Source organism: Dromiciops gliroides, chromosome 1, assembly GCF_019393635.1.
Source record: "Dromiciops gliroides isolate mDroGli1 chromosome 1, mDroGli1.pri, whole genome shotgun sequence".
Taxonomy (NCBI): Eukaryota; Metazoa; Chordata; class Mammalia; order Microbiotheria; family Microbiotheriidae; genus Dromiciops; species Dromiciops gliroides.
In genome coordinates this window covers 458,865,509-458,884,188 of record NC_057861.1, presented here as the reverse complement: position 1 = coordinate 458,884,188, position 18,680 = coordinate 458,865,509, and the positions used below count along the sequence as shown (strand labels likewise).

Sequence of the window (18,680 nt, the reverse complement as noted above, 5' to 3'; positions counted from 1 at the left end):
CACATAAAACATAAGATTGCTACCATACATTCAATAAGGAATAATAATAACTAGATGGAAATGATATGTGTAAAAATTGTTGCATTTGATCTTGTTTATTAAGGAATAATGTGAGATCATAAAAAGATGTTATATGGCTAACTGCATTATCAAGTTGAAAATTATGAAAAAAACATGCAAATCAAAAATTTTATGGTATATTTTTCAGAATGATAATGCTTTGCAGCTTTAGAGGTACTAATTGTTCCTGTTATTAGTCTAACACAGGGCTTCTTTAATTTTTCCCACTTGGTACCCCTTTTCGCCCAAGAAATTTTTATGCAACCCCAGATATATAGGTATATAAACTTTTACTGTTGCTAAATTTTTTTGCGACTCCCATGTGGTCGTGACCTACAATTTAAGAAGATTTGGTCTAACATATTTTTTTAAATAAAAAGTGATTTTGAATCAATATTATTGTTTTTCCTTGCTCATTTTATTTGTATCTTGTATTCTTCTTGTCAGAAAAATAAACCGTAATATTTCTAACCAATGATCCTAAAATTTATTTGTATCACTTGATCCTTACATCTTAATTCTATGCCCCATGCATATTCAAATACTTTTGTCATTATTTTTATTCTCAGCTTTACTTTTTGTGATTTCTAGGGCAATTATAACACTCTGGTTGCAACCTTCTATACTAGTACCAATGTAATATTACTCCCTGATATTTTCATACTTGAGCTTTAATATTTAAATGGATCAGTGAACTCAGTGATGTTGGTTTCCCCACTTTCCCCATCCCCCGCCATTGGTACAGATTACAACTCATTTATACATTTCTGCCCCATGTGATTCTCATTTATGTTCATCATATTGGAAACCTTTTAATGTTTTCACTAGTGCGGCACATTTTCAATTTTGAAAACATCTCAGAAAAGGGAACATTATTATGCTATAAGAAAAAATAAAAGGAACAATTTTGGAGAAATCTGGGAAGACTTTAATGGGAAGGATGCATAGTGAAATGAGCAGAACCAGGAAGACAGTTTAGGCATTAACAATATTGTTAAGGAGCGCCATTGAAGTATTTTTTTAACGTGCAGAAGGGAGGAGAAAGGCTAGAAGGAACCACAAACGAGCAGGACATCTTTGGAACTTACTTGCTAGATGTATTAAATATTTAAAAAAGAGAAGCAAGCAGTACATCATAGAGATCTGCAATTTCATATTTAACCTTTCTTTGTTTTACTATGTATATCAAAACTGCTGAAGAAGCAATTGCCTAACCTTTCTCTCCCATACAGGTTAGACTAGTTTTCCCTTTAAAGATAATAAGACCAAGGGGCAGCTAGATGGCGCAGTGGATAGAGCACTGGCCTTGGAGTCAGGAGTACCTGAGTTCAAATCCGACCTCAGACACTTAACACTTACTAGCTGTGTGACCCTGGGCAAGTCACTTAACCCCAATTGCCTCACTAAAAAAAAAAAAAAAAAGGCAATAAGACCATCTTTGAGACTTTGTTGGCTCAAGGGACCAAGGGTGACTGTTGACTTCACTCCCTAAGTGACAAGAAGCCATGAAGAGCTAGAGGAGGCTCTCAGATATTTGGCTGGGGGCTCTCAATGAAGCTTACTTCAGGTGAATCAACTAAAGGGGTTCTCCATGCTTATCCTTGTGGAATATCTTCCTGCCATGACTAAATAAATTTCCTTAACTATTGAATGACCTATGAATGCTCATTTTGCTCCAGTATCAAACTTAAATTGCCAGGGGACTAGACTGAGTTATGCCCAGTCCAGAAGAGAAATGCTAAATTTATTTATTTTTTGTTAAGTTTTTGATAATTTTTTTTTAAGTTCAGAATTTAAAAAAATTCTCTGTCTTGTCTTAATGATAATTTATCTCTCAAAATGCAGAGAAACAAGTGAAACTGCTTCTTTGGACTTGAAGTGGAAATGATGGGAAATTGAAGTGACCACTGCACCTTAGAATCTGTCACGGAATAGAGAAAAGTTGGGCATAGTTTGACAGATATGGGCCCTAGATATGGCAAAAGAAGGTTTCAAAGGGTTTAGAGAAAGAATTGGTAGATGGACTAAAATTCTATAAAGGGAAATAAGCTTTGGAGGAAGAAGATCACAAAAATAAAATTTTAAACACATTTTAGATTAAGCCGAAATGGATGAATTGCCTAGATACCAATATAGATATACAGGAACTCAACAGGCAAAGCTGTTTTTATATTTGTCTCTGTAGCCCAAGTACCTAGCACAGTGCCTAAACACAGTAGACATTTAAAAAAATGTTTGTTAGCATTTAATGGATGACATCTAGGAATGAAGTCTCACTGGAATGACTCAGATACATGCTTGACCTTGTGCCAGCATTTTCATCAGTGCCTTGGGTAAAGACACAGATGGTATGTCTTTCAAATGTGCAGATCCCACAAAACTGGGAAATTCAGCAAAGAGGAAGCTAGGTGGCACAGTGGCTAGAGTGCAGCACTTGGAGACAAGAAAATCTGAATTCAAAGCCAGCCTCAGACACTTGCTATATGACCCTGAACAAGTCAGTTAACCTGTACCTCAGTTTCCTCAGCTATAAAATGGGGATAATAACAGTATATACCTACCTTCTAGGGTTGCTGTGAAGATAAAATTAGATGGGGGCAGCTAGGTGGCCCAGTGGATAAAGCACCGGCTCTGGAGTCAGGAGGACCTAAGTTCAAATCCAGCCTCAGACACTTGACACTTACTAGCTGTGTGACCTTGGGCAAGTGATTTAACCCTCATTGCCCAGTAAAAAAAATTTTAAAAATTAGATAATAATTAGAAAGCACTTTTCAAATCTTAAAGTGCTATATAAATGCTATTATTATGATTGTTAGTGTTGTTATTATTAATAACAAACTCCTTGAGATTATAAAATGTAGAGAAAGGTTCCACCTGTATCAGTAGAGGGGATTTCCTTACCTGAGAACTTCCTAAACCAATAAAACTGCAGGTCTAATCCTCATCACTGGTGAGCACTTGGTATCCAAGAAGTATTCAAAAAATCTTGATAGGCTAGAACATCATGTTTAATCTAACAAAGTGAAATTTAATGGATGTAAGTGTAAAACTTTATCATTTGGATTTAAGAAATCACTCATATACAAGATGAAGGAGGTGTGGTTAGACAGAAGTTTGTTTGAAAAAGGTTTGTGGCTGACTACTCATGTATAACTTATTTTGAATTGCTTGAGTTCTTGTGGGTGGGAGGTGGGAAGGGAGGGAGGAAGAGAAGTTGGAACACAAAGTTTTAAAAAATTGATGTCAAAATTTGTTTCTACATATATTTTGGAAAATAAAATTCTATTCAAAAGAGAAAAAAAGAAAACAAAGAAAAACAAAGAAAAAGATTTGTAGAGATGAGCTGACCACAAATTCAAAATGAATCAAGATTGGGGGCAGCTAGGTGGCGCAGTGGATAGAGCATTGGCCCTGGAGTCAGGAGTACCTGAGTTCAAATCCGGCCTCAGACACTTAATACTTACTAGCTGTGTGACCCTGGGCAAGTCACTTAACCCCAATTGCCTCACTAAAAAAAAAAAAAAAGAATCAATATTGTAACATGGTGTCCAAGATTCCTGCATTAAGACAGGCATGGTACCCAGGATATAATCAATTGATAGGTCACTGTACTCTGTCCTGATCAGACCACATCTGATAAAATGTTTAGACTTACTCTGTTTGACCCCAATGGATAAAACTTGGAGCTATGGGTGGAAGTTGGAAAAGGACAAATTTAGGTTTGAGTTAAGGAAAAAACTTTCTAACAATTCTAAGTATCCCAAAGTGAAATGGACTATACTTGGGGAGATAGTGGATGCCCCCTCAGTGAAAAATTTCAAGCAAAAACTTGACTATTTCGTCACATGTCTTGCTCAGATATGGTTTGGATTTAACGGTCTCTGAGGTCCCTTCCAAGATGGAAATTCTGTAGTTTTATTTGAGGTATAAATTAGGAAGGTAATTGCTTGAAAAAAGGTGTTTGTCATTGTCATTATTTTATTTGGATCCAAACATAACAAGAATTTATATCCTTACCCATTTAAAAATTAAATGGTTTAACTGCTTCAATTTACTTGTTATTAGTATGATTTTAGTTTTAATATTTACAATATTAGTAAAATAATAATAAATATTAGAGAAATGATAGGATAAGCAGTGGTTGGCCTAATTAGTCATTCAATCAGTCAGTCAATCAATAGACATTTACCAAATGCTTACAATGTGTCAACCCCTATGTTAAGTGCTGGGGACATAAAGAACAACAAAAGTATGGTCTCTGACTTCAAGGAGTTAGCCCTCTAATGAAAGAGACAACATGCAGATAATTGTACAGACAACATCTATGCAATGCATATGGAAAATGATTGCAGAGGGAAAGCACTAACAGTGGCAGAGATGGGAAAAAATCTGCAGAAGGCAGCATCTGAGCTGAGTCATAAAGGAAGGCAGGGAAGTGAGGAAGCAGAGGTGAGGAGGGAGAGCACTCCAGGAATGGGGAACAGGTGGCGAAAAGGCTTCAAGTAAGAAGATGAAGCGTCGCGCTTGAGCAACAACATGAAGGTCAGTGTCATTAGATTTCACTGTGTGTCAAGGGGAATAAAGTGTAAAAAGAATGGAAAGGCAGGAAAGGGCCAGGGTGTGAAAGGATTTAAATGTCAAACAGATGGATTTTATATTTGATCCTAGAGGTAACAGGGAGTCACTGGAATTTACTGAGTAGGAGAGTCATAGGATCAGATCGGCTCTTTAGGAAAAACACTTTGGCACCTAAGTGGAGAATGGAAGGAAGTGGGGAGAGGCAGGCCGACCAATCAGCAGGACACTGCAACAGTCAAGGTATGAGGTAAGAAGGGGACATCTCAGGGCAGCTAGATGGCGCAGTGGTTAAAGCACCGGTCCTGGATTCAGGAGTACCTGAGTTCAAATCCGGCCTCAGACACTTGACACTTACTAGCTGTGTGACCCTGGGCAAGTCACTTAACCCCCATTGCCTGCAAAAAAAAAAAAAAAGAGACATCTCTGAGAGATGCTATGAGAGATGAAGGTAGAAATGACAGGATGTGACAAGAGACTTAATATGCGTGTGCAAATGAGTTACAGATGACACCTAGATTGCAGTCCTGGGCGACTGCAACGATGATACCCTTGACAGTAACAGGAAAGTTCAGAAGAGGAGATTTTTTTTTTTTTGCAGGGCAATGGGGGTTAAGTGACTTGCCCAGGGTCACACAGCTAGTAAGTGTCAAGTGTCTGAGGCTGGATTTGAACTCAGGTACTCCTGAATCCAGGGCCGGTGCTCTATCCACTGCGCCACATAGCTGCCCCACTTTTAAGTATTTTCTGATGAAAAGACTAAGTAGAAACTCTAAAAGGTAAACATAGGTATCAAGAGAAAAATAAAAGGGAAATATGAGCAACTGTAAAGGAACATATAAAGATGAAAAGTCCAAGACATTATAATGGAGGAGAAGAAACAAGTGTCCCTTCTGAAACCTAATATCATCAAGGGTCATGGAGGGAGGGGAGGAGAGGGGAGGGAAACTCATCATCTCACATAATCTAGTTGTACAAGTAGAAGACTGTACAAATCAGTAGGAAGGGATGGGGGGAGCCAACACCATCTTTTATGTTTGAAAAGAATGTTTAGCTTTATGGGAAAGTAATTTGGGGGCAATGTCCTCTCTCTTAATTTTTGGGTATAATATTCTAGCAACTTCTATCATTTCTCACTTTTGCAGAAAAAATGCCAATTGGTATTTCATATTCTTCTTGGCTGCTTATAAAATCAACTCCCTGTCATTATATTCTTTTCCTTTAAAAACAATTTTTTTTTGGTGAGGCAATTGGGGTTAAGTGACTTGTCCAGGGTCACATAGCTAGTAAGTGTAAAGTGTCTGAGGCTAGATTTGAACTCAGGTCCTCCTGACTCCAGGGCCAGTGCTCTATCCACTGCACCACCTAGCTGCCCCTGTCACTATATTTTTGAAGTCTTACAACTATATCTCTATCTTAATACCTGTAGACCTAAGTTTCCTTATTTGTGAAATTGGTGGTAGAGTTTGAGTGTAGTGACTGCTAAGGTCCCTCTTAGCTCTTATTCTATGGTTTTACTTATTATATAAAGTCAGTAAGTATTCCACATATAAGAAATAACATGCAACTGTATCTACTACTAAGAAAAAATTCTTCCATTTGTCTTTCATGGATGGCAAACTTCAATGTCAAAGAGATACAGAGCACAAATGTGTCTTTACAATGATCTGCCCCTAATCTATGATTACATAAATTCCAGGGCTTCCTAGGCTGGAGGGATGGTCAGAGACCAATTCCCTTACATAGGTATTTCTTCCCAATTTTGTCTTTTTGGAATACTAATTCTAAGAGTAAATTGAGTGATAATTTTTTCCCTACAAAATACCTTTAGTTATGTCTTCCATTCGTCTACCTTTTGGATGAACGGTATCTGAAGAAGTTTAAAAAAAAAAAAAGGATGTTTAAAAATTTTCAAAAGCTAGGAGGGCTTTTACATTGTAAGTGGGAGTCTAAAGTTCAAAATCAAGTTCAAAATCAGGGTATTTTGAAAAAAAATTTTTTTTTTTTAGTGAGGTAATTGGGGTTAAATGACTTGCCCAGGGTCACACAGGTAGTAAGTGTCAAGGCCACATTTGAACTCAGGTCCTCCTGAACCCAGGGCCGGTGCTTTATCCACTGCACCATCTAGCTGCCCCCAACAGTATTTTTTAATGACACTTTTTTCCTCCATGGAAATAAGTGAATTTGCAATAGGCTGGTCTCTTTGCCTCAAGTCTTGCCACTTTGGACCATCCTTCACTCAACTCTCAAAGCAATCTTCTTAAAGCACAGGTCAGACCTTATTTCCTCCCTATTCAATCATCTCCAGTGGCTTCCCATTACTGCCAGGATTAAATATGAAATCCTCTGTTTGTTTTTTAAAGCCCTTCATAATTTGGCCCTCTCCTCCCATTCCAGTTTTTTTATACCTCACTTCTTTAACCTTACTCTATAATCCAGTGACCTTGGTCTCTTTGCAGTCACCTGAACCAGAAACTCCAACTCTCAACTTGAGGAATTTTCACTGGTTGTCCACTATATTTTGAATTTTCTACTTCCTTATTTTCAACTTCTGGCTCCCCAGGTTTCCTTTAAGACTCACCTAAAATTTCATCTTTTGTAAGAGCCTTCCTTCTGAGGTTATGTACATATACATACGATCTACATATTATATTAAGACAAATATCTTATTTCCATTGGAAAATATCAATCACAAACATTTAGACACATATGTAATTTCATATTTAATAGTTTAGAAGGCAATATCACCAGCATATGACTTTTCTCATGAAACCCCTATTTACATCACCAAAATACAGTTTGAGAAATTCTCCCTATGAATATTCTTTTCCTGTTCCCTTTTCCTCTCCTCCTACCTGGGAAAGGCTGATGTAGGACACCCAGCTAAACCAAGGTAAATGCCAAAATAATATGACTAGGCTGTATCCCTTAAAGCCTGAAGGGAGATAGTTTTAGTTAAGAAAAAAGCAGAGTGGTAACCTTATGAAACTCATTAGCATAACAGTAGAAATGGAATCAGAAGTGATCTGTATCGTGTATAGAAGACAGGTCTATACTGAGCCATAAAAACTGAGCCCAGGTTTTTACAGTGGCAAATCAGAGTTAAAATGTATTGTGTATCCATTACTATAAAGCATTGTATGAGACTTTTTCTCCTCAATAATTTGAAATGGCACAGAGAAATCTCGAGATGATTCAGTGTAATTCATATAATCTTTGCAGTACTATGTTAATCACAGCAACCCTGACCCATTTGTTCAGACAAATGATTGTGTGGGTGCATAAAGGAGTCATATAAATCATCTTAACAGCTGACTTCTCTTTCTCAAATTCCAATGAGAAGATGAATAATGGAAAATACACTGCAAATAATGAAGGTATTGAAAATTGTCATCTACCCAGAAACCACCAAGATGAAAATGGATCTTGTTTTATATTGCTATAACAAACCTCCTAAATTTTTTTTCCATCATGAACACGACAAACTCCAAATAAAACGGGCACTTCTATATACAAAGTAGAACAGAAAAAGGATTTATCTCAGAATCCCCAACGTGGAAAAGTGCTAAGTTCTGAAGTTGGTCGCTATGAAATTAGAAGTATTAAAGGAGCATTTAAAACAAATGAGATATATATGCATGTATATGTGTATATATGTATATAAATGAAATACTCAAGTAGTTCAAAGTAAATATACTATACTAAGAAAGGATAATGGCATAGTCTTATGGAAAGAATATTAAACTTGGAATCAGAGGACCCACATTCCAGTCTTGACTCTTCTACTTACTACCTGTATGAGCCTGGGCAAGTCATCAAACCTATTTGGACTTCACTTTCCTAATGTGTAAAATGAGGGAAGTTGAATTAAATTACCTCTAAAGTCTTGTCTGGCTCTTGAGCCTATGATATTCTAAACTGGTGGAACACTAATAAAATATTAACATTATTCAAAGCAAGGACTACAGCTAAGTCTTCACAAAGAATCATTTACTTTCTATTATGAGCTGTGAATCCCTCCGTTAATTTGCATCATTTTAAAGTTTATCATACAATCAAAGAAGACTATAAAATGTCTACTTTTACAAAGTCTGATTCTCTTTGGGTTCTCTGATCCTTGTTAAAACCAGGCCAGATTTTAGCTGATTTGTACCTGAACAAAGTTGCAGTGACTACTTGCTACCCTACCTGAGATCCAGCAATTTAAAAAATTTTATTTTAGTACTGATTAGATTTTCCTTCCAATGGGAAACCTTTTTTCCCTCTTACCTTTTCAAAGCAAGCAGTACGAAGAAGGTATATCAGTATGATCACACTGATGGATGAGGCCATTGTTGGGACTCTGACTTTTCCTATGGAGGGTTTGACTACCCTGATGACAGGATCTGTGTACTTATCATAAGGCATTCACACTTCACTGAGGATGAGTGATTAGGTCCTCAGTGGTCAGGGGAAGATGTGTTTGGCTCAAGTTACTGTGGGCTAAAGCTACTCCTTACTGGGGCTATAAAAAGGAACAGATGCACTGGTCCTTCAGAGACATGCAGAGGGTCTTGTCTTCCAGTCTTTCACCCATTCTCCGATGCAGGTGTCATAAAATATTAGTGAAGTTTAATGCTTTAATACACTTTAATCTCTGGGACTGAGAGATTTCATCCCTGCCTCTCTCCAGCTTGAATCAGGAACTCTCCTTCTTATTCTTGGTTGCTGCTCTTTCTCAGTCTCTCAAGTCAAGAGGCTCTACCACTGTCTCTCCATGCCTTCCATCGCTGGAGCTGAGTGAGGCTTGCATCAAGACTTTTGGGACACATTGTCTATACCCACAGGCTGAAGCCTGTGTTTTGGTACAGATCCCCAAGAATGCATCACTCCCCCATCAGCCCTGGAGTGGTGGCCTTAGAAAGAAGATCCACATGGTCCAATAATCAAAGGTCCTGTTCCCTAGCCTTTTGAAAGAGTGTCAAGAATATCTAGATGGAGGATTAAGGACATTACCCTGGAGCTGGAGGAGCAACAAAGGGCAGTCACACTGAGGAAGAAAAAAACCAGGATTTGGTCCTTTTTTTACTAATGTGAGTTATTCAGGTGCTGTGCTATGGGTCCAATGGAAAGGGCTACCAAGCTTACCGTGAAAGAGGAAAACACTCAGGGTCTTCAGTAAATCAAGCAGTGTACTTCTTATGGACCTGCAGCCAACAGGAAACCTCCTGCATGTAATCTGTGTTATTCTGGACAAAGGGTATATCTTCACTCATGCCTTTCTTTTCTTTTCCTTTCTTTCTTTCTTTTCTTTGTCGGGCAATGAGGATTAAGTGACTTGCCCAGGATCACACAGCTAGTAACTGTCAAGTGTCTGAAGCCATATTTGAACTCAGGTCCTCCTGAATCCAGGGCTGGTGCTTTATCCACTGCATCATCTAGCTGCCCCCTCCACTGCACTCTATCTTCATCACATCTCATCTCTACTATTGTGATCAGTGCCAGACACCAGGGTTATTGACTCAAGCTGGTCTCCTGGTGCTCTGCAAACCCTAAAGCGCTATATAAATATTAGGTATTATTAAACATTTAGGTGTAAGACTTGAAAGAAATGAAACACTTGGGGGCAGCTAGGTGTCGCAGTGGATAGAGCACCGGCCCTGGAGTCAGGAGTATCTGAGTTCAAATCTGACCTCAGACACTTAACACCTACTAGCTATGTGACCCTGGTCAAGTCACTTAACCCCAATTGCCTCACTAAATTAAAAAAAAAATGAAACACTTGTAGATCACTGAATAGTTACCCATAGCACAGAAAGGAGACTTAACAAGAACACAGTATTTAGCTTGTGATTCTTCTTTCCCTGCCCCAGCCCCCACCCCAAAATAGCTAGCACTGATATAGCACTTCAAGGATTACACCTCACTTTACAGATATCTAATTCTAGTATTACAGCATTCATGGGAGTTATGTGCTACATACCTATACAGGTATTTGTCACCTTCCTCATTAGAATGGAAGTTCCTTACAAATAGGGATAGTTTCATTTTTCTATTTATATCCCCAGCACCTAGCATAGTTCCTGGCACATATGAGGTGTTCAATAAATGCTTGTTGATTAACTGGAGTTGGCTGACACTGAAATGGAGGAATTAGTTTCTGGGGGAGGAAATGTTTAGATCCTTGGGCAGATGAAATCCGTTCCAACTTAGAATTTGTGATAGAGAAGGAATAAAGCTGAGCACAATAGGACATGTAGGCTACACTTTGGAACAGGAGATATCAGAGGGCTTAGAGGAAGATGAATTATGATCCCAAGGTCTAAAATTCCATAGGAAGCCAGCCTAGAAGGGAGGGGAAGCTCTTGAGAGGAAAATTCTGAAGACACAAAGAAATAGCTGCACTGAAAAGAAGAGTTGTTTGAAGAGATCAATGTAGATGCACTGGGAACTTAGCAACATGCTTGGATTTTACTTTTTTTTTTTTTGGTGGGGCAGTGGGGGTTAAGTGACTTGCCCAGGGTCACACAGCTAGTAAGTGTCAAGTGTTTGAGGCCGGATTTGAACTCAGGTACTCCTGAATCCAGGGCCAGTGCTTTATCTACTGCACCACCTAGCTGCCCCCCAATATGCTTGGATTTTAAAGATATATATGAAGGACAGAAGAAAGGGTAGGTGATAAGAGGATGGACATAAAAGCATGTCACTGTCCTATAATCATAACGTCAAACCTTAGAATGAGCTGAGATTGTTGAGAAAAACCAAGGAAAAATTTTTAAAAAAAGGTTACTTAAAAAAAAGATATAATGGGGAAGAAAGGATGTCTGAACAGAAAGGGCAGCAAATCAGGGCAATAAAAACAAACGATGGAGAGAAGGTAGAGAAACCAAATTCTGATTTTCTGTACCAAGGAAAATGATCTTTGGATGAGAAAGGAAAGAATAAAAATATAAATAATAAAATAACAAGAATAAGAATTAAAAAAAGAATAAAAATAAAAATGCATGCGGAGTTTGTGATATGCAACACTTGTGGGAACACATGAAATTATAGTAAAAAAAGTCAGCTTCACAAGTGTAAGATAGGGAAAACATAATAATAATTGCTAGCATTTACATAATGTTATAAGATTTGCAAGGTACCTTGCCTATATCTCATTTGATTCTCCCAACAACTCTGGGACGTAGGTGTTATCATCACCCCTATTTTCCAGATAAGGAAACTGAGGCTAGAAGAGGTTCAGTTACTTGCCTACAGTCACAAATTTGAACTCAGGTCTTCCTGGCTACAAGGTAGAATGTCCAGAGAAGGGCAAACAGGAGAATAAAGAGCTGTTGAGTCTGAAGACAGACTAAAGGACCTGAGGATGTTAACCTGGAGAAGACTCAGGGGGAACATGACAAGAATCTGCAAGAATTTGAAGGCTGTGATATTAGACCAGGGATTAGACTGGTTCTGTTGGATGCCAAGAACAGAAACTGAATGAAGACTTTGACTTCTTAAAAATATATAGATATAGGGGGCAGCTAGGTGGTTCAGTGGATAAAGCACAGGCCCTGGATTCAGGAGGACCTGAGTTCAAATCTGGCCTCAGACACTTGACACTAACTAGCTGTGTGACCCCGGGCAAGTCACTTAACCCCCATTTCCCTGCAAAAAGAAAAGAAAAGAAAAAGGAAAAAAGATATATAGATATAATAAACTATGCACTGAGATGTACATATCAAAAAACAACCAAGAGATGGATGGAACAAACTTTAGAATCATTTGGATTTGTCTTTTTAATGTTTATGGAAAACAAATTCACAAGTACCTTAACCATATTAGTTCAAGAAGATATCATTAAAATCTAAGTTATATCAACAGAAGCAAAAATTTAAGAATCTTTTTGCCTTTAGTCTATGTAAATAGTAAAATTAGAGTATGTATCCACACACATTCACATACACACTACATCAGTAGGCATACGATTCACTGTTTACCTAATGGAGTGATGTCCTGAAGTATAGTCTACTTTTCCAAACTTTTGTGTATGGTAGCCAGATTTCTGCAAGAGGTCCATCCATGTTGTATAATTTTGATCCAGGCCCTTAAAATTATTCCAAGATTCAGTTAAATGAGTAAAGAGGCCACTCCACATTGCTGAAAAACATATACAAAATAGGGATTATAAAAAGAATTTTAAATAAACATAACATATACATGTATATATGTATGCAAGTAAATGGGTATATGCATATTATATAAAATATATAAAGTATGTGCATACATAACACACACACACACACACACACACACACACACACACACATATATACCTATATACCCTGTTACAATAGTTGGCTCATTTAAAGCCTAGACAAATAATAAGTATAGGAGTGTTTATTTTAGACATAATATTATAAACTCGGCCTCACTCTTAACCCCTAGTTAAGATAATTACTAACATTTAGACAGTGGTTGGGTTCTTTGTCTAACTTTACATTTCTGTCTATTTCTAGTTAACCCCTCTTAGTGGTTGAGGCAAAATTCAGTTTACTGGAAATGTTTGGGTAATGAAATAATAGGTGTACATTAATAATATTGGTAGTCAGAAAGGTACCAGGAAGGAAAATTGGGTTGAGTCAACCTTTTTTTGAGACTTCTCTCAGTCTCACTCTTTTGTTCTGGTATTCCTGTAGATTCATTGGGGCTTCTTGATATCTCCCATGCTTCACAATTTCCTATTCTGATGCCTTAGCACTGAATGGTCCTAAGTTCTGGAAGGCTATTCCCGTGGAGCACAAATTGTAACCATGATGAAAAGTTTTCTAAAACAGTCTAAACAACAGATTTTCTGCTCATTAAGGACTAGCCCAGATCAGGATGAAGAGACTTAAAAGTAGGGTGGTCACTTGGAGATGACCTTTTTAGCCACAAGAACTTGTATAACAAAGAAAAATATGGCATTTAGTATTATGTAGCTTTATGATGCTAAAATTCACACAGTTTTCAGACTATGAAGATGAATTTAGTTGTAATCACTTAAAATCTGTGTTCAGTGACTACTGAATAGACATGCTATGCAAAAACCAAAGCCTTAGAGAAGCAAGTAAAGGAGTCAGGTTTACTGTGTGTCCAAGGACAATAAGAAATATTTCATAATGCAGTTAGTAATCGTAACTGTGAATATGAATGGATGAACTCACCCACAAAACAGAAGCGAATAGCAGAGTGGATTAGAAACCAGAATCAACAATGTAGTTTAAAAGAAACACAATTGAAACAGACACACTGAGCTAAAATAAGGGGCCAAAGCAGACTATTAGGCTTCAGCTGAAGTAAAAAAGGGAGGGGTAGCAATCATGATTTGACAAAGCAAAACCAAAAATAGACCTAATTAAAAGGGATAAACAGGTAAACTACATCTTGGTAAAAGGAACCAAAGTGTAATATTAATACTGAACATACATGTACCAAATGGCATAGCATCCAAATTCTTAAAGGAAAAGTTCAATGAATTACAGGAGGAAAAAGATAATAAGATTATACTAGTAGAAGACCTCAACCTTCCCCTCTCAGAACTAGATAAATATAACCATATAAACTAGAAAGAAGTCAAATAAATGAATACAATCTTAGAAAAGATAGAAATGCTAAATTTCTATAGAAAACTACATAGGAATAAAAAGGATACCTTTCTTGGTTGTACATGGCACTTTCCAAAAATTGAGCACATAATGGGGTATAAAAACCTCACAAACAAACACAGAGAAGCATAAATATTAAATGTACCCTTTTCAGACCATGATGTAATAAAAATTAGATTTAATAAAGCACCATGGAAGCATAGATTCAAAGCTAATTGGAAACTAAATAATCTAATTCTAAAGAATGAGTGGGTCAAAGAACAAGTCATAGAAACAATCAGTAATTTCATTAAAGAGAATGATAATAATGAGACAACATACCAAAATTTGTGGCATGCAGCCAAAACAGTACTCGAGGGAAAATTTATATCTCTAAGTGCATACATCAATAAAAGAGAGAAGAGCACATCAATGAATTGGGTATGCAACTAAAAAAAAAAATCCTAGAAAAAGAACAAATTTAAAAATCCCCAATTAAATGCCAAAATAGAAATCCTGAAAATCAAAGAAAATTATTAATACAATTGAGAGGAAAAAAATCATTTAACTAAGTGAATAAAATTAGGATCTGGTTTTATGACAAAAATCAATAAAATAGATAAACCATTGATTAATTTGATTAAAAAAAGAGAAGAAAACCAAGTTACTTTGTGTCAAAAATAAAAAAGGTGAATGCATCATCAATTAAGATTAAATTTAAAGCAAGGCATTCCCCAACTGATAAATGATCAAATGATAGCAGTTTGCAGAAGGAGAAATTAAAACTATTAATCGTTAGATGAAAAAAATGCTCTAAGTCACTACAGATTAGAGAAATGCAAATTAAAAAATTCTGAGATATCATCTCATACCTATCAGACTGGTTAGCATGACAGGAAAGGAAAATGGGCCCCAAAGGCTATTAAATTATGTATGTCCTTTGACCCTGCAATACCACTAGTAGGCCTGTATCCCAAGGAGATCAAGTAAAAAACAAAATTTTTCCATCTAATAGGGAAACATTTAACAAAATAAATAAAAATAATTTAAAAAGAAGTATTTCACAGGACATCTTATATTGCTCATGATAAATATTTGCAAGATGACTCCCATAAAGATAAAAGTAATTATATGTAATATATATGGCAGAGGATGGGGTGGAGAAATTCTATGAAGAACTAGATAAAGCCCTTCAAATTAAGTTAACATATACTTTCAAACTTTGTGACCTCAAAGGTAGCTACGGGAAGGATGGTTAAAAAGAAGATGTTGGAAAAGATGACTTAGAAGCAAGAAAGAAAGAGATCAAAGGTTCACACCCTCATACCTGTTATCATGAATACCTTTTTCAACAATAAGATAACCTGAGCAGGTACCAAAAAATACCACAAAAATTAAATATGATATATTTTAACATAATATTATATTTAAGAGACAGTTAGATACTAACGTAGGAGTCATTTCCAAATCAGTTGGCTATGCACAATCCTAATTATCTACCACTGACTTATTAGAGCAAAGATAAAAATTAATAAAAAACTAGAAGAATAAAAATGACTGGATATGCGATGTCATTGATTTAATTCAATGACAACCAAATCTATGGTAATTAATGAGATTATAGAAAGTAAAAGGCCAAGAACAGAGCTTTGAGGGATATGCAAAGTTAGTGGGTATGAAAGAAACAATAAACTAGCAAAAACAAAAACAGAGGCGTAGCCAGAGAAATGAGAGAGCAGTCAGTTAATAACTATTTATTAAGTGCCTACTAAGTGTTAGGCATTGTTTTAGGGAAACAAAAGAGACAGTCCCTGCTTTACAGTCTAATGGAGTAGTGTTACAAAAACCTAGGAGGAGAAACTATTCAGGAAGTTTCAAATGTTACACTGGTTAAGGAGGGAGAAACTAGAAAAAAGCATTAGATGCGGTAATTAGGAGCATGGGTGATGAGTGATGAGGGCATATAGGTCATAAACTGCCCATCATTTATACTCCCTAATGTGTTACATGAGGAATCACAAATGGTGTTAAAGGAAAAAACTGGGAAAAGTGTCAAGACTAGAAGAATGTATCAAGGAGGTCTGTGCAATAGGTAAAAACATTTTGAAAACTGAAGGGAAGATTTGCAAAATATCCTGAAGAAAATATATCAAAAGGTGGAAAAAAGTGGACGTTATTATAAGAGCAATAAAAAAAGGACTGAGAGAATATTCATAATTACTGACCCATATGCACACTGCTTCATCTTTACAAAATTTGTTTCATCAATTTGCATGTCATCCTTGTGCAGGGGCCATGCTAATCTTCTCTATATCGTTCCAATTTTAGTATATGTGCTGACGAAACAAGCACACAAAATTTGTTAATAAGATGCTGCACCAGTACCCAGGTAATGCTAAGATCCTTTAGCAATGATTTCTGGGAAGCTGCAGACTAGAGCTGCTCAGGACCACAAAGTATAGCTGGATTGCAGTCTTTACTTTTTGAAGGAGAATGTTTATTGATGTGTTCACCCAACCACTGAAAGACTAAAGCAAAAGATCCTCATTTCCTACTTCAATAAAGAATAAAAAATATAAAAATATACAACCTTTGAGAGGCAACACAGAATAACGGACAGAGAGTCTTTCTCGAGGTCAGAAATTCCTAGGTTCAAGTCCCATCTCTGACACATGCTGTCATAATATGTATTAGTGCCCAAAGCCACAGTCTATGTCTATAAATTGCAGGATAGCTGTTGATCTGAAATAATAAAAGGAATTTCCTAGCTGGGAGTTTCCTATAATGATGAAATTACAAGTGTGAATCAAACAAGAAATTAAATCAATTTCTGGATCCACAGACTCCATAATGTAAATTTTAGGTTCCTATTTTTGTTGGAAGCACATTCAAATGAACGAATGAGTATCTTTAACTTGGGGAATTCGTGAGAATAACTAAATATCTTAATAATTTAGAGAGATACAAGCCAAACGACTAGGTGCTGTACAAACTTAAAAACACAAAGGAATTACACACAGAAGCCAAGAAAAACTGTCGTTTTGAAGAAAAGATAAAGGTTTAAACTTTTAGTCATATCAATTCATCCTTTAATATCCTGTTCCTGAATTATACATCACTTAATGCCAGTGGCATTTTGCCAGTATAACTATTTTCCTAAACTAAGCCAAACTACTGAGATGACCATGCTAATCTGAGAAATGAAGAGAAATGACAACTGCTGAAGTCTGAATATGGAAGTATTTATTATCATGATTAGTTTAATAGCAGATACTCAGAGAAAGTTTTCTATATTCAGAAGGCTAATCATTCCATGTTCTCTGACATTTAAATGACAAATTTAAGTTTCATATTGTATTACTTATTTCAATTAAAAGATATATTAGGGGGCAGCTAGGTGGCGCAGTGGATAGAGCACCAGCCCTGGATTCAGGAGGACCTGAGTTCAAATCTAGCCTCAGACACTTAACACTTACTAGCTGTGTGACCCTGGGCAAGTCACTTAACCCCAATGGCCTCACCAACCCCCCCCCCCCCCAAAGACAAACAAACAAAGATATATTAAAGACATCTGTACCTGCACGTGATGGGCAACAGATTGGAGAGTTTGTATATGCGTTGAGAAAAAGAGTACCATGTTTTTTCATGAAGTTTATAAAAGGTAATGCGACTCTCTGATTTCCTGGATGAAATGTGAGCCTTCCATCCTGTAATCAAAGAAACAGTAGTTAATCATATTATCCAAGAAGTATATTTTCCAGTAATCATAATGTTAACATTTATAATTTGCAAAGTGCTTTAAAATGATCTTTATAGTACTCAAAAACAATCCTGTAAGGCAGAAGAATGAATTTCATTCTATAGTAATGAATTTAGCACAGAGGCATTATGAGGTCAGATATTAAATGTATAGCATCAAGATTAAATGCACATGAATGGAATAAATTTATCAATAAGCACCATTGGGTTTTCATGAGATTGTTCAACTCCTTTGCTAGTTCATTATCAACTGACTCACCATCTGGATGACTCCTCAGACTAAAAGTCCCTTCCTGGCCACCACACCCTCATTAGAAGAGAATGAGAATGTAAATTTATTAGAATGTAAGCTACTTGAGGGCAGGCACTATTTCACTTTTACATTTATATTCTCAGCTCTAAGCCCAATGTCTGGTACATAATAAGGGCTTATTTATGCCTCTTCATTCATGAATAAATCAAATATACCAAATATTTATCACCCAAGGCTCTGAACTAGGTCCTCTTCTCCCTGTGATCTCATCAGCTTCCATGGGTTCAAAGATCATCTCTATAAGGACGACTTCCAGAATTATATATTCCACTGTTTTAGTCCTGTATCACCAACTGCCAATTGGACATTTTGAAGTGGATAATCCCTAGGTTTATAGAATTTCCTATGTCCAAAAGAGAACTCCTTATCTTTCTTCTCACAGCCTC

At 36.6% G+C, this 18,680-nt stretch overlaps 1 protein-coding gene and 1 non-coding gene across 4 annotated transcripts in view; both read right to left on the bottom strand.

Moving 5' to 3' along the window:
* Positions 1–18,680, bottom strand: part of ARSK (arylsulfatase family member K) — a 48,687-nt gene that overhangs the window by 21,270 nt on the left and 8,737 nt on the right. For 2 of the 3 annotated variants that reach the window (XM_043978740.1, XM_043978741.1), the window contains exons 2-3: positions 17,800–17,929; positions 12,597–12,756 (exon numbers count right to left, since the gene is read on the bottom strand). In XM_043978740.1, coding sequence (XP_043834675.1) covers positions 12,597–12,756; positions 17,800–17,929 — 290 coding nt within the window. Of the gene's footprint in view, positions 1–12,596; positions 12,757–16,812; positions 16,965–17,799; positions 17,930–18,680 lie in introns of those variants that run through there. The other variant, XM_043978742.1, reaches the window with a different exon arrangement.
* LOC122737530 lies at positions 16,472–16,574 on the bottom strand. The gene has a single exon (XR_006354362.1). It is a non-coding gene; the product is annotated as a U6 spliceosomal RNA (small nuclear RNA).